The 16,504-nt window shown below is 46.3% G+C and overlaps 1 protein-coding gene across 1 annotated transcript in view; it reads right to left on the minus strand.

The window, feature by feature from the left end:
* CIT (citron rho-interacting serine/threonine kinase) overlaps positions 1-16,504 on the minus strand; it is a 156,677-nt gene that overhangs the window by 13,163 nt on the left and 127,010 nt on the right. The window contains 9 exon segments of the mRNA XM_032228836.1: positions 296-388; positions 1,507-1,646; positions 2,447-2,582; positions 3,546-3,626; positions 6,351-6,520; positions 8,853-8,957; positions 12,587-12,610; positions 12,613-12,677; positions 12,872-13,052. Of these exon segments, the coding sequence (XP_032084727.1) occupies positions 296-388; positions 1,507-1,646; positions 2,447-2,582; positions 3,546-3,626; positions 6,351-6,520; positions 8,853-8,957; positions 12,587-12,610; positions 12,613-12,677; positions 12,872-13,052 (995 nt within the window).

Consider the following 16,504-nt stretch of genomic DNA (forward strand, 5'->3'; position numbering starts at 1 on the left):
CCCATGACACAAGTGATGTCGAGCTGGCCACCCCCAAGCCAGCCCCCTTGTGGTCAAACACAACCCTGACGCAGCCCTCAATGAAATCCAGTCTGACGCCCTTTCTGTAGAACCAGCTGATTATGGAGGCATGTTAGGACGTAACCCTAACTAAGGGATTATAATGTAGGTGTGCTTGTTGCAGGCAGGTTGAAGGGAAGGAGGCATGGTCCAATTCGATTGATGTAACAGACGTGCCCCCAGACTGTCACTAGAGACATTGTTAGGTGCCTGTGGGACCCAGAAGGCACTTTACCTTCCTAATGCAGTACTTGCTGAGGCTCTCGTTGTAACGCAACACCACGACTTTGCTGGGCATGGCCGCGCAGATGCACAACCCGTTGTCGATCTGCAAAGGAACCCAACAGAAGCACCATTTAGGAAAGAGGCTGGCAATACCAGGGATCGGCTTCAATCAATAGGAGGCCACGCATGTAAGTAACAGTCATTTGCTCACGCGGAATGAAAGTTTAAGTCAGGCTCTTTGAAGGCCGGGCTTGCCTGCTTGCTTAACCTCACATTAGGGAGATGCAGAGAGTCCTTGACTTACAACAGTTCGTTTAGTGACTGTTCGAAGTTACAACGGGCCTGAAAAAAGTGATTTGGGATCATTTTTCACATTTACAACTGTTTTTGTGACTGCTCGTCTAACAATCTTGGTAGCTGGCTGTTTTTGTTCCTGCTCATCCAACAATCTTACTAACTAGTTGGTTTTGTGCCTGCTCGTCCAACAATCTTAGTAGCTGGCTGTTTTTGTTCCTGCTCATCCAACAATCTTACTAATTAGCTGTTTTTATGCCTGTTCGTCCAACAATCTTAGTAGCTGGCTGTTTTTGTGCCTGCTCGTCCAACAATCTTAGTAGCTGGCTGTTTTTGTGCCTGCTCGTCCAACAATCTTAGTAACTGGCTGTTTTTGTGCCTGCTCATCCAACAATCTTAGTAGCTGGCTGTTTTTGTGCCTGCTCGTTCAACAATCTTAGTAGCTGGCTGTTTTTGTGCCTGCTCGTCCAACAATCTTAGTAGCTGGCTGTTTTTGTGCCTGCTCGTCCAACAATCTTACTAGCAAAAACAGCCAGGGAAGTGATTGAAGCCTGGTAAACAGGCCCTTCATTGGTCAACAGGCATGCTGCTTTACCACCAGCCTTTCAAGTACTTAGGAGGCGGGGGCTTGGCAGCAAAAGCAAACGACAGCCAACGACTTAAAAGCCAGCCATCAACGCACCCCAATCTGCATCTAAAAAGCCGGATACAACAGGCATCACATATATACCACACAGAGAACAGCACACATTCTGCTAAAGAGACATTCCCGGGAGACGTGTTCCAGCACAAGTCCGAAAGCTCGTAAGATGAAATCTCTGGTCCCAGGGACCGCTCCTGCAACATTATCCGGGGGACACGTGGATTCGCCACCACTCGTGTCCACGGATTGTTCCATGAATGACAGAGAGCTTGGAGGTGTCTTACCTTGCCTGCCGCAAAAAGATGGCAGCCTTTCACGGCTTCAAAAACATTGGGCGAGACGTCAGGTTGAGCCGGGAGGTGGGACTGAGCGAGGGACTGCTTGACTTTTTTCACATCCACAAGGCACAGCGCCCTTTCGTCTCCTGGGGAAACCATGCCACGGAGAGAGAGAATTCCTTTATTGGCCAAGTGTGATTGGAGACACAAGGGATTTGTCTCTGGTTCTTAAGCTCTCAGTGTACATACAAGCCAGAAGTGGTAAATCAGGACTGTGATCGTAAGGGGTGGGGGCAGCAGAGATATATTTTCTGGCGAGTCTTGCATTGAAAGCGAAGCAGTGGTGGGTTGCAGGCAGTACGCCCCGGGTACCGTTCCAGTACGGTGCTCCGGAGGGCTCACCCGCCAGCCCATCCTCCTTAACTTCATTTGAGCCTCTTTGACGCTTTCTTGCATACGGTGCCTGTGTGACGCTCCGCCGAGCAGCTGGAGCGTCGCAGAAGCTCGCGGAGGGATCACAAGAGGTAAGGACGCATGTGTGCGCTGTGCGTGTTCATGTGGTGGATGCCGTACCAGTTGCAAAGTGATCCGGAACCCACCACTGAAGTGAAGGCATCCGTTCCATTCCATTCATTAGACTTGCATGCCGCCCTATTCCCCGGAGGGACTCAGGGCGGCGAACAGACATATGGGAAAGGGGACAATACAAAAAACGAACGAAACAAGACAGGATACAGAGACAAATTAAAACTACACAACAGTCAACAGTTCGAGTGGGGCTGGGAACTCATCAGCCCCAGGCCTGCCAGAACAGCCAGGTCTTAACGGCTTTGCGGAAAGCCTGAAGGGTGGTGAGGGTCCGAATCTCCACGGGGAGATCGTTCCAAAGGGCCGGAGCAGCCACAGAAAAGGCCCTCCCCCGGGGAGTCCTTCCCGACATCCTTACCTGAAATCATGAGCAGCTTCTCCAAGTCTTTGATGAGGTGGATTTGAAAGACAGCACCAATCCCGGGGACGTGTGTTAAGGAATTCTTTAGCACATTCAGGGCGTAAAGTCCTTCTTCAGCGCCCACCAGGACCACCTTTCCGACAGGAGAGACACCCCCATGCGTCAATCAAAGGCACAGAAAGGAGGCTCAAAAAGGTAAATGCAAAACGATGTGATGCAACATGGAAATGGGACGTATGTTGCAGCATCCCCAGGGTCTCAGGATCCAAATTCGGATGCTTGAACAACCAACTCATATTTACGACAGTTGCCGTGTCCTTAGGGGGTCTCAGGAGCCCCTTTTGCGACCTTCCGGCGAGCAAAGTCAATGGGGAAGCCAGATTCATTCAACCAGCGAGTGACTAATTAAATAGCGGCCACGATTCGCTCGACCAAGGCGGCAAGAAAAGTCATAAAATAGGGCAAAACACTCTAAACCAGTGTTTCTCAACCTTGTCAACTTGAAGATGTCCGGACTTCAAGTTGACAAGGTTGAGAAACACTGCTCTCAACAAATGTCTCACTTAACAGAAGTTTTAGGCTCCGACATGGTCACGAGTTGAGGACTCGCCGTACTTAAAAAATCTGACTCCATTTTAACGTACTTATTATTTTAATATTTTTCTTTGTATCTTTAGTTGCTTGGAAGTCTCCTACCAATAACAATAGCACTTAGACTTATATACCTCTTCACTGTTCTTTCCAGCCCTTTCTAAACGGTTTACAGAGTCAGCCTCTTGCCCCCCAACAATCTGGGTCCTCATTTTACCCACCTCGGAAGGACAAAAGGCTGAGTTCAACCTTGAGCCTGGGGAGATTCAAACTGCCGAATTGTAGTCAGCCAGCAGTCAGCAGAAGTAGCCTGCAGTACTGCATTCTAACCACTGCGCCTCCGTGGCTTTTCTAGACACATCCGTTGGCCAAATGGGCAGCGGACAAATTTAACACGTAAAATAAATCTGCCAGCTATTCAAAACTTAAAACGGTCTTCTCTGCTCAGGAGCCACAAAACTTGCCGCAGGCATTAAGGGGAGCTGAATCCGAGGAGACTCCTTACCTGATCGCTGAAGGGTAAAGTGCAGTTGATATCCAAGCGATCCTCTCCTTCCAGCTTCAGAAGGGAATTTCCAAGGAGTTTCTGTGCAGGGAGGGAGAAGGGGAAGAAGAGGTAGGTGAAAGAGATCCACTTCATAAAGGTAAAAGTTTCCCCTTGCACGTATGTGCTAGTTGTTCCTCACTCTAGGGGGCGGTGCTCATCTCCATTTCAAAGCCGAAGAGCCAGAACTGTCCGAAGACGTCTCCGGGGTCATTCTGCCCACCCACCCCAACAATCTGGGTCTCCTCATTTTACCGATCTCGGAAGGACGGAAGGCTGAGTCAACCGTGAGCCGGTGTGGATCGAACTGTCGGCAGTCAGCTAAAATAGCCCGCAGTTCTGCATTCTAACCACTGCTCCACCGTGGCTCATAATAAAATAAATACATTCTATAGAATTTATTGGGGGGGGGGGAGGAATAACTAAGCGAAGGTAGCAATGTCAAATTATGAATCTTTAGTTCTTGACAGGTGTTTTGTCCTTATTTGCAGTGGCACGACATTTTGCTACAGGGACGAACGGCGGCTGGATCTGAATCCCGAAGCAGATGGCTAATGTAGACATATTTGCTCTCCCCCGGAATCTCTCTAATAGAGGGAGAATGTACATTGATCTGATGTCGACTCGCAGCTCGAAAGGACCTGTGGGATATCTTCAGCTTCCCCATTGCCACATGTACACACTCGCTTAGCTATTGCCTCACAGGGATTCGAGCTTTTCGAGCTGCGAGTCGGCATCAGATCAATGTACTGTATATACTCAAGTATAAGCCTAGTTTTTCAGCCCACTTTTTGGGCTGAAAAAAGCCGCCTCGGCTTATACTCGAGTCAGTGAAAAATTTGCCCGAAATGGAGGAGAAAAAGGGGCGGGGCCATGCCGCTGGGTGACGCTCGTGAATGGCCCAGCGCCCCTGTGAGTTTCCCCTCCCTCTGTGTCAGTTTGCCGCGTAGCGTGCACCGCACCATCCCCCCTCCTCACGTTCTAATGTAATGCAGGGCTATCTTACGATTCCCCTTCCTCCCCCTCCTGCCGCTCTGCAACGATGTCCCACCTCCTCCTTGTTATGGCAAGCAGCCACATAGCGATGTCCCACCTCCTCTGGTACAGTGATCCAATGATAGGAATCACTGTGCCGTGTGTCATAGGAGGCGGGACATCATCATCACAGCGGGACATCAGCATCATGAGGTGAGTGAAGTATTTCATTGAATACACCGGTATTGTGTGATAATAATTTGTTATGCAGAGCAAATTTTTACAATGGCTACTGTATATTTAATGGGCACAGGCAGGCTGTATATGTTATTCAATGGGCAATGGCATTATTGGTATCTATTTTTATTTTTGAAATTTATCGGTAGCTGCTGCATTTCCCACCCTAGGCTTATACTCGAGTCAATAACTTTTCCAGTTTTTTGTGGTAAAATTAGGTGCCTCGGCTTATATTCGGGTCGGCCTATACTCGAGTATATACGGTACATTCTCCCTCTATTAGAGAGATTCCGGGGGAGAGCAAATATGTCTACATTAGCCATCTGCTTCGGGATTCAGATCCAGCCGCCGTTCGTCCCATATATATATAAATATATATATAGCCAGCCAGACTTAATATCCTCCCCTCGCATCCCTGCGAGGTTGTGTGTGTGTGTGTGTGAGTGTAAGCCAGGGCTTCCAGATACCTTGCTGGTTCCCACACCCCCCGATTTAATCCAATTTCTGCTGCTAATGTTCTAGCTGGAACTCCAGGTCTCTCATTAGCCCAGGTTAATAAGAAGCAACGGCCTGTGGGAAATCTCCAGATGTACCTGGGAGACCTTTTGGAAATTATTTCTGTTTTTTAGTGCTTGGAGAGGGAACGTAAAAGCTACAGATGTTCAGTTATTTTTTTTTCTTAAGCCTGTTGAGAGATGAAGGCTCTACTAGAAGCTGAAGGATTATACGCACCGCTGGACTTCCAGAAAGGCTTTTCTTTTTTCCCCCCTTTTTTAATTATGTATCTATATCTATATAGATATATTCCTTTCTCCTTCCCTTCCCTCCCCCTTTTCTCTCTGTCCCATTCTCCCCCTTTCTCCTTCCTTTCTTCCTTTTTCTTCCACCTCTCTCCTCCTACTTTTCCCCTTCCCTCCCTCTTCCTTTTTTTCTCCCTCCCTCTCTCCCTTTTTTTATTTTCTTTCTCTCTTTCCATTTCTCTTTCCTTCCCCCTTCTTTCTCTCTCCTTTTTCTGTGTCTCTCCATTTCTCCTTCCTCTACCTCCCCCTTTTCTCCCTCTCCCTTTCTCCCCTTCTCCTTCCTTCCATCCATCCTTCCGTTTTTCTCCCCAACTCTCCCCCTTCCTTTCCCCCTCTCTCCCTTTTCTTTTTTATTTTCTTTCTCTCTCCCTCCCTCCTTCCTCTCCCTCCCTCTCTCTCCCTCTTCCCTTTCCCCTTTCTCTCTCCCTTTTTTCTGTATCTCTCCATTTCTCCTTCCTCTCCCTCCCCCTTTTCTCTCTCTCCCTTTTTCGCCTTCTCCTTCCTTCCACCCTTCTTTCCTTCCTTTCTCCCTCTCCCCCTTTTCTTTTTATTTTTTCTCTCTCTCCCTCCTTCCTCTCCCTCCCTCCCTTTCTCTCTCTTTCTCTTTCCTTTCCCCTTGTTTCTGCCTCTCCCTTTTCTCTCTCTCTCTCTGTCTCCTTCCTCCCCCTTTTTTCTTTCCCTTTCTGTCGTCATCTTTCTCCCTTTCTCCTTCCTTCTTCTCCTTCCCTCTTTCTCCCCACCCCCCTCTACTTACAGCATCAGCTTCTGCCTTTTCTCTGGAAACTCTTCCTCCAGCCACCGTAGATTCTAGGGCATTCACCCAACGCTGCTTATCGGGAAAAGTAGGTGCCAGCAAATAGAGAGTCCGGCCAGGCCAACAGGTGGTGTGGGGATGAGATTCCAGCTTCAGTATATAGGGCACATCTATGGGGTGAGCGATAAGGGCATACAAGAGACAAACTGGATTAGGGGAGACTCAGCCTCTCCTTCGCTGGCTCCTTTCTCTGCTTGTAGAGCAGAAAAACACCAAACAAGAGGTTGAAAGGTTTAACCTTAAGACGTTTAACATGAGTAGACAAATATCAGCATTAATTGCCCCACCCAAAGCATCAAGGACCGCACAGTCCTCCTCCTCGCACTGATGATGTTACCTAGTTGGGCAATGACATTTCTGCCAGATCAGAGAGCACCAAAAACATCAACCCTGATGTCAGGCCTGCAGCCGTCTTTTCTTTCGGATCTTTGGCCTGCCACACTTTCTATTATTCTACTGTGCTTTTTCTATTGTGGGGAAATGGGATTGTACGGAGTTAGACGTGATGTAGCCATAACAACATTCTTTCTAGAAAGCCAAGGTCATCCTTCGTCTTTGCACCTCTGCACCTGACGGGAACTGGATGGGTGAAAGCTGCCAGCGTGGCAGTGGGAGATTGGACCATGGGATGGGCTTATGGGTGTGGGGGCAAGATCTTGAACTTTCAACTGGATGGGGAAAACTGGGAAGCCTTCAGATTCAGGTTTTCCCAGAAGTGCCAACATGTCTCTCTTAATCAATTGGAACTTTGAGCAATACTTTGCCTTGAACTCTGATTTACTTTCGGATGCTATTTGGAACCCGGACACCTGATCTACAAATATTCTTCTTCTGTTGGTCTGTGGGATGCTCGGTGCTGAGTTTGGTTGTTTGCATGCAGAGGTTGTTCGGGAGCAAACCCACCCTCTCTCGCACTGAGGATGTTACCTAGCTGGGCAATGAAACGTCCTCAAGAAAACAACCAAGCTCACAGAGCATCAATGACCCCCCACCCCCAAGTTCAACTCTGAGCTACAAATAATATGACCTATTAGGGAAACACCCCCCCCCCTGCTCTTTTATGTGAATTACTGGGCTGCCTGAAATTTTATAATCCCCAATGCCTTACTTTGGGAATAACAGAGCTGGAAGGAACCTTGGAGGTCTTCTAGTCCAACCCCCTGATCAGGCAGGAAACCCTATACCATTCCAATCTCCAAGAGATACCAATCTCTTCTTAAAAACTTCCAGTGTTGGAGCATTCACAACTTCTGGAGGGAAGCTGTTCCACTGATTAATTGTTAATTGTCAGGAAATTTCTCAATTCCAGGTTGCTTCTCCCCTTGATTAGTTTCCACCCGTGGCTTCTTGTCCTGCCTTCAGGTGCTTTGGAGAATAGCGTGACCCCTCCCCCTCCTCTCTGTAGCAGCCCCTAAGATATTGGAACTGCTATTATGTCACCCCTAGTCCTTGTCTTCATAGCCAGTTCCTGCAACCTTTCATTGTATGTTTGAGCCTCCAGTCACCCAATCATCTTTGTTGCTCTTCTCTGCACTCTTTCTAGACTCTCAACATCTTTTGGTCACGGATCTTCTCTCTTCTCCATCAAGATCATCATCATCATCTTCATTTAACCACCCTATAATCCCTTGAGGAGTGGAGTCTGGGCAACTGAATTCTCTCTCTGGGCACAATGAGAATATACCTGCTGAATAAAACTCCATACTGGTGACAGGAAGGGCATCGGGCCAGTAAAGAGTGTTTACTGGCCCGATGCCCTTCCCTGTCATCAGTATGGAGTTTTATTCAGCAGATATATTCTCGCGTGGCACGACAAAACCGCGCTGGTCAAAATCGCGGCGCTAAAGCCGCGACGTCATCACCGCGCGTCATCACCGCCGCGACAACAGCGCGGCAACAGAAGGGCGCTTTAAAACGGCGCCGCGGCGGAAAGCCGACTTCAATTAAGGTAAGTGTTAGGATTAGGTTTAGGGGTTTGTTTTAGGGTTAGGTTTAGGGTTAGGTTTAGGGGTTTGTTTTAGGGTTAGGTTTAGCGTTAGGGTTAGGTTTAGGGTTAGGTTTAGCGTTAGGGTACTGAGTGCTTGGGAATGCGCGATTTTGCCCTCCGCGATTATGTCATCGCGGTAGGGTCGCGTTTTTCCCTAGCGCTTAGAACGGCGCGAATTAGTCTTCGCGCTTATGTCTCCGCGCAGAAGGGCTTCGCGGATTTGTGGTGGAACCATATTCTCGTCGTGCCGAGAGAGAGAAATATCTGCCTCTGCCTGGGATCGAACTCACAGCCTCTTGATTTTGAGGCGAGAGTTCCACCTCGAGGCCACCACTCCTCCCCTCCCTCCCATCCTCTACTCCCTACAATTTTTCAGAGCGTCCTTGAAAAGCGGAGCGCCGCCTTCCTGTCCTCAAGGCAGCTTCCGCGGCCCTGAGTTTTTCATCCAGCCTTACCTGTCTTGGCTGTATTTAGAAGCTCAGTCGCTCCGACGGCCCCATGGACGGTAACGTCTCCATCTGGAAGGCACAATTCAAACTCTTCCACGGGCCGTTGTCCAGCTTTGGAAAATGATAAAAAAAAAAGGGGAGAAATGAAAAGGGCAAAGAAGCTTAATGAGGAAGAGGGTCTTCACCCACTGAAAGACGTCAATCTTCAGGTCGCTCGGAAAAAAAGGGGAGGGAGGCTTGAAACTCAGGGGTGGCATCGCCGCAGGAAAAGGGGCTCGGTAAAGGAAGTTAGCAACAGCAGCACGGCTACCCTTGAGATGGCCCAAACGGCAGGTGCTCCTCGACTTACGACGGCCATCGAGTCTCCAAAATGTCTTGTTTGTTGAGTGAGAAACTGGTAAAGTGAATTTCCGCTCCGTTTTGTGACTTTTTCTTTTTTGGGGGGAGGGGCACCTTGGGTTAAGCGAATCGCCGCCGTTGTTCAGTGAGTAACGCGGTTGTTAAGTGAATCTGGCTTCCCTGTGGACTCGGATTGTCAGCAGGTCGCTAAATGGGGACCGTGTGACTTTGGGTAGAATGGGACAAGTCAACTCTGCATGGCCAATTCGCTGCGGGACAATTTAACAGTTCAGTTTAATTATTTAGAATAGAATTGAATAGCAGAGTTGGAAGGGACTTTGGAGGTCTTCTAGTCCAACCCCCTGCTCAGGCAGGAAACCCTACACCACTTCAGACAAATGACTATCCAACATCTTCTTAAAGACTTCCAGTGTTGGAGCATTCACTCAACCTCTGGAGGCAATTTGCTCCACTGATTAATTGTCCTCACTGTCAGGAAATTTCTCCTTAGTTCTAAGTTGCTTCTTTCCTTGATTAGTTTCCACCCATTGCTTCCTGTCCTGCCCTCAGGTGCTTTGGAGAATAGCTTGACTCCCTCTTCTTTGGGGCAGCCCCTGAGATATCAGAAGACTGCTATCATGTCTCCCCTAGTCTTTCTTTTCATTAAGCTATATATCTGCAACCGTTCTTCATATGTTTTATCCTCCAGTCCCCTAATCATCCTCATTGCTCTTCTCTGCACTCTTTCGAGAGTCTCCACATCTTTTTTATAGTGTGGTGACCAAAACTGGATGCAAATATTCCAAGTGGGGACTTACCAAGGCCTTATAAATTGGTATTAACATTTCACATGAGCTTGATTCTATTTAAAAGAGTTAAAAGATGTTTTAACATTTTTGCAATTCACATGTCACTTTGTCCCTCCTTTCGCATCCTTTAATTATTGTATTCCACTATTTCTTGGATAGTGTTGTAACTCTTGTCCTGTGGTGGGTTGACCGCAGCGAATCGTCCCGTGGAGAGCTGCCTGGGGCGAGGGGTCTCCGACCTGAACCCAGGACACTGCATCCGTCAGAAATATGACTCAGTGGCCAAAATGTCTGAATTTTGATCACGTGACCACGGAGAAGCTGCCTTGATTGTAACTGTGGAAAACGGCCGTAAGTCACTTGGGTTCAGTAAGTGCCGTGGGAACCTCGGACGGCCACTAAATGAACAGTTGTAAGTGGAGGAGCTTAGTTGTATTTCATCCACGCTCTGCCTGGATGAAAACCAGCAGTTATGACATCCAGAATGACCCCCAGAGGGGTTTTTCCTCGGCCTCCCCTCCCTCCGCAAGCCGAAGGAATTAAAATTGAGGGAGTAGACAGTGTTCCCCTTGTTGACTGTGTGCAAATTAAAGCAAAATAATGCAAATAATAATCAAAGAAAGCGAAATAGTGCAAAATAAAAACAGACCCCCCCCCCACCTTCCCTCCTTGTGTCTCCTGCTCCCTCTCCGCCCATCTCTTAATCATACTGCTATGTTTTCATAGCTTATTTTTATGGTTCTGCAGTTTTATTCTCGTTAAGAAAAGGTAAAGGTTCCCCTTGCACATCTGTGCTAGTCGTTCCCGACTCTAGGGGGCGGTGCTCATCTCCGTTTCAAAGCCGAAGAGCCAGCGCTGTCCGAAGACGTCTCCGTGGTCATGTGGCCGGCATGACTCAATGCCGAAGGCGCACGGAACGCTGTTCCCTTCCCGCCAAAGGTGTTCCCTATTTTTCTACTTGCATTTTTTACCGGCTTTCGAACTGCTAGGTTGGCAGAAGCTGGGACGAGTCACGGGAGCTCCCTCCGTTACACGGCGCTAGGGATTCGAACCGCTGAACTCCCAACCTTTCTGATCGACAAGCCCAGGGTCTTAACCACTGAGCCATCCTATAATTTGAGTTGCTTTAGGTTTCGGTCGTTGTAAATAAAACAATTGAATTGAATTCATGTGGCGGCAAACGGATTCAGTAAATAAATAATAATGGAATGGCCCCCTGGGGAAAGCATTTCGAAAAGCCACACCCTACACCGTTATAGAGGGAGAAGCTTGTTCATTGGCCAAAACCAAAAACATAACCAGAAGGATTCGGGTAGCCTCTTTGCTAATCAACCAGCTAGATCAGTGATGGCGAGCCTTTTCGGCACCGAGTGCATTCACCGCAACAATTTGCAGTTTTGCATTCCTGCAATCAATCCAAACTGTAATCGCTGCGATCCAATGGAGGATCAAAGATAAGGGAAAAATTCAACTAATATCCAATAAAAACCAGAGTAAGTTGGAGAAGTCTTGAATATGTCTCGTTCGGCTAGACTGAGTTAAAAAAACTGGCATCTAAAGGAGAACAGAGGCATGGCCAAGACTTTTCTCAATTCAGTCTGAGTGTCAGGCCTGCAGTCATACTCCTTCTGAGGAGAGGCCGCCTGTCAGGCCTGCAGTCATATTCCTTTTAGGATCTTTGGCCTGCCACACACTCTATTATTTTTCTATGCTGTTTCATTAGTGGGGTAATTGGGAGGGGGAATAGTAAGGAGCAGAATGTGTTGTGGTCAAAATAAAACATTCCTTTCTAGAAGCCCAAGGTCATCTTTTGTCTCTGCACCTCTGCACCTGACCGGAAGTGGATGGGTGGAGATGCCAGCGTGGCAGAGGAAGATTGGACCATGGGATGGACTTGGGGGGGGGGGTATGGGAGCAAGATCATGAACTTTCAACTGGGTAGGAAACCCTGGAAGCTTTCAGATTCGGGTTTTCCACACATTGTACCAATGTGTCTCTCTTATTAAATTGGAACTTTGATGAAAGCTCTGCCTTGGGCTCTGATTTAATTCTAGATGACATTTGGAACCCTGACACTGATATGTCTCCTTTGGCTAGACTGAGTTAAAAAAACTGGCATCTAAAGGAGAACAGAGGCATGGCCAAGACTTTTTTCAATTCAGTCTCGAGGCAAATAGGCTGAGTGTCAGGCCTGTAGTCATATCCCTTCTGAGGAGAGGCCGCCTGTCAGGCCTTTAACTCGCACATGGAGCACACATGCACCGGAGAAGGGAGCACTTTGCTCATCTGGGCCGCGACCTGGAATACGCATGTGCACTTTAATGGCACTGCCACACAGCTGATCGTCACGCCCCGCATGCCAGGTGCCACTTTGGGTACAGCGTGCCCTAGGTTCGCCATCCCAGAGCTAGATTAAGTGCCACAAATCTTCGTGAGTTGCAGCTTCTTCTCTGGAAAAGGTGCTACCGTAATCCTTGGGGATCCATAGTAGAAAACGTTTTTTCCCGCTTCCCCAAAGTAAGAGGTGGATGGATGGCTGCGTCGGGGGGGGGGAAAAAAGGGGAAGCTCAGAGTGGAGGGGAAAAATATTACCTTCTCTCGTTTCCGTGTCGTAACGAGGACTTTCGTTCCTTCTAAAACGACGTACTTCCTATCCCAGCCTTGCTGGCCACGTTTATTATTTCTGAAAACAGAGACGGGACAAGGCGCGGTTAGATGTTTTGCCAAGATTCTGGGGTCAAGCTGGAACGATGCTACGGGGGAAAAAAAACAACAACAGTCCTCCGCGGCTTCAGCCATGGCCTCCGAGAGCTGCTCTTCCGTCAGCAGCCTCCAAAGCTGGGCTGGCCTGTTCAGCGCAGAGACTCACGTTTATACCTGGGCACCTTCATCCATCCTTCCAGCCGTAAAGGGCCGCCAGGTTCTTTGAGCTGAAGGCCCGGGGAGTTCAATTTATCCCGGCAGAAGGCTTCCGAGAAGTGGGCGGCGTACTCAGCCGGCAATCCACATGTGGCTGGCAAGCAGGCAGAACATTTGGGGTGGCACATCATTTGGCATTCTAATAACAACAACAACAATAATAGTAATAATAGTAATAACAACAACAACAACAACAATAACAATAATAATAATAAAGAAGCAAGAAAAAATCACAAAGTACCAGGACTTGCAAATTGAAGTTGAGCGACTGTGGAAAAAGAAATCGTGTGTTGTCCCGATTGTAATTGGAGCCCTTGGAGCAATACCTAAAGGGCTGCCTCGCTATTTGGAAATTTTAAATTTATCAGACTTGAACATTCTGATTCTACAAAAAAACCACCCTACTTGGAACAGTTTATATCCTCCGAAGTTACCTTAACAGTTCCTAGGTCCTTGGTTAGGACTCAAGCTGTTGAGCTACCAACCAGCCCCAAAGGCTGTGAATCTCATCAAAGATTTGTAATGGCAAAATCAGGGTCTGCCTTTCTACTTACGTAAGAATAGGAGACGACACCTTTTCCAGAGAAGAAAGGTTTATTATTATTGAATGCATTCAAGAGACCAGTAGATTTCCACCTAACTGATCTGACTTAGGTACATTTTGACAGAGGTTTTATACCTTTGAAATGGTTATTACAAATCATATAGACGTCATATAGGCGTGCACTAGTCCAGGTCATAACTTCTCACCTAAGTCAGCACAAGGTTATTTCGGGTAAATTACAAATATTTAAGGAAAATTACAATACATGATTCCCAAACCACAATAGGGAAGTAAAGTGAAACTAAAAGAGAAGTGAATCTTGGTTACTCATGCAGAAAAAGGAAAGGTCAGAACGCCACTCAGATATATTGCTAAAAATATGGTTAACCTATAGCTTGTTTACAAGTTGAACTTTGATTATCCTAAACTGCGCTCTATGACTAAGATAATGTGGTTAAACTGCCCACCCAGTTGTCCTACTTGCGAAAAACCTAGCTTCCTGTGTTTCAAGCAGAAAGAAATATGTTCCTTATGTCTGTTCTTTAGGTGAAAGAGCATAAGCAGAGTTTTTAATTTTTAAGTTTTGAGTTAGAAGAAGACAAGTAGCCTGATTAAGTATTGAGGGGTTCAATGGTGGACCCCATGCTGTTTCAGATTAACATAATAATAATAATAATAATAATAATAATAATAATAATAATAATAATAATAATGGTGGAAATACAATCAAGGCCATAAATACCTGGGCAATACCAGTTATAAGATACACAGCTTATAGTATAGTTAACTGGACACAAGCTGATTTGGACCTTTTGGACCGAAAAACCAGGAAACTAATGACAATGCACTACAGTTTACATCCACGTGGTGATACTGATAGACTGTATCTGCCCCGAAAATCAGGTGGCAGAGGATTATTACAAGTGAAGCAAACAGTTGAAGAAGAAAAACATGCACTGGCTGATTATTTAAAAGAAAGTCAAGAACATCTATTAATCGAAGTAAAGAACAAAAATCTACTGAAGGCCCAACAGACGAAACAAGAATACAGAAAAGATGTGATAAAATCAAGAATGGAGAGTTGGCAGAACAAAGCACTGCACGGCCAATTTCTGGAAAAAATAAAAGATAAAGTGGACAGTGAACAAACTTGGTTATGGTTAACAACAGGTACATTAAAGAAAGAAACAGAGTCACTAATCCTGGCTACGCAAGAACAAGCTATCCGCACAAATGCCATTAAGGCCAAAATCGAAAAATCCTCTGATGATGCCAAATGCAGACTTTGCAAAGAAGCTGATGAAACTGTTGACCACATACTCAGCTGCTGTAAAAAAATCACGCAGACTGATTATAAATTGCGGCACAATTCAGTAGCGCAAATGATCCATTGGAATTTGTGCAAAAATTTTAATATTAAAACAGCAACAAACTGGTGGGAACATCAGCCTGAAAAAGTCACCGAAAATCAGATGGTCAAGATCTTGTGGGATTTCCGTATGCAAAGGGACAAAATATTGGTGCATAATACACCAGACATCACACTGGTTGAGAAAAATAAGGTCACAATCATAGACATCGCAATACCAGGTGATAGCAGGGTCGCCGAGAAGGAACATGAAAAAATCACAAGATACCAGGACTTAAAAATCGAAATTCAACGACTATGGCACAAACCAGCAGTGGTAATCGGCACACTGGGTGCTATTCCAAAAGCGCTGGAATTACATTTAAAACAGTTAAAAATTGACAAAATCACCATCAGTCAAATGCAAAAAGCCGCACTGCTTGGATCTGCACGCATATTATGAAAATATGTTACGACGTCCTAGGCCCCTGGGTGGGGCCCGACTAGTAACCAATGCCAAATCCGGTGAAACAACTGGCCGCTGTGATACAATTGTATAATAATAATAATGCAGACTTTGCAAAGAAGCTGATGAAACTGTTGATCACATACTCAGCTGCTGTAAAAAAATTGTGCACACTGATTATAAATTGCGGCACAATTCAGTAGCACAAATGATCTATTGGAATTTGTGCAAAAATTATAATATTAAAACAGCAACAAACTGGTGGGAACATAAGCCTGAAAAAGTCACTGAAAATCAGATGGTCAAGATCTTGTGGGACTTTCGCATACAAACGGATAAAATACTGGCCCATAATACACCAGACATCACACTGGTTGAGAAAAATAAGGTTACAATCATAGACATCGCAATACCAGGTGATCGCAGGGTTGACGAGAAGGAACAAGAAAAAATTGTGAAATACCAGGACTTAAAAATTGAAATTCAACGACTATGGCACAAACCAGCAGTGGTAATTCCAGTGGTAATTGGCACACTGGGTGCTATTCCAAAAGCACTGGAATTGCATTTAAAACAGTTAAAAATTGACAAGATCACCATCAGTCAAATGCAAAAAGCTGCACTGCTTGGATCCGCACGCATATTACGAAAATACATTACGTCGTCCTAGGCCCCTGGGTGGGGCCCGACTAGTAATCAATGCCAAATCCGGCGAAACAACTGGCCGCTGTGATACAATTCTGTTGTTGCGATAATAACAACAATAATAATAACAATAACAATAAATATAATAATAAAAACATCCATTGTCATTGGGGCACTTGGCACCATGTCCAAGAATTTTACAAGATACATTCACAAATTGCAGCTTCCTGCAATAACCCCAGCGGAATTGCAAAAAGCTGTGCTACTCGGAACATCTTATATTTTAAGAAGGTCCTTGGTTGATACCTAGGACGCTGGCAGCAAACCGTATCAACCATTAGCACCAGTCACTGGTATTTGTGATGCGTTTTTGAATGTTCAGTTGGCTGAGTTTCATGTTTAATGAATAAAGTATATAATAATAATGGGGGGGAGGAGGGAAGGAAGAAGATTCACAGATTAACAGAGTTGGAAGGGGCCTTGGAGGTCATCTAGTTGACCCCCCCCAACCTAAGAGGGAGACCCTACACCATTTCTGACAGATGGCAGCCCAGTCTCTTCTTGAAAGCCTCCAGGGATGAAGCTCCC

Source organism: Thamnophis elegans, chromosome 13 (genome assembly GCF_009769535.1).
Source record: "Thamnophis elegans isolate rThaEle1 chromosome 13, rThaEle1.pri, whole genome shotgun sequence".
In the NCBI taxonomy this organism is placed as follows: domain Eukaryota; kingdom Metazoa; phylum Chordata; class Lepidosauria; order Squamata; family Colubridae; genus Thamnophis; species Thamnophis elegans.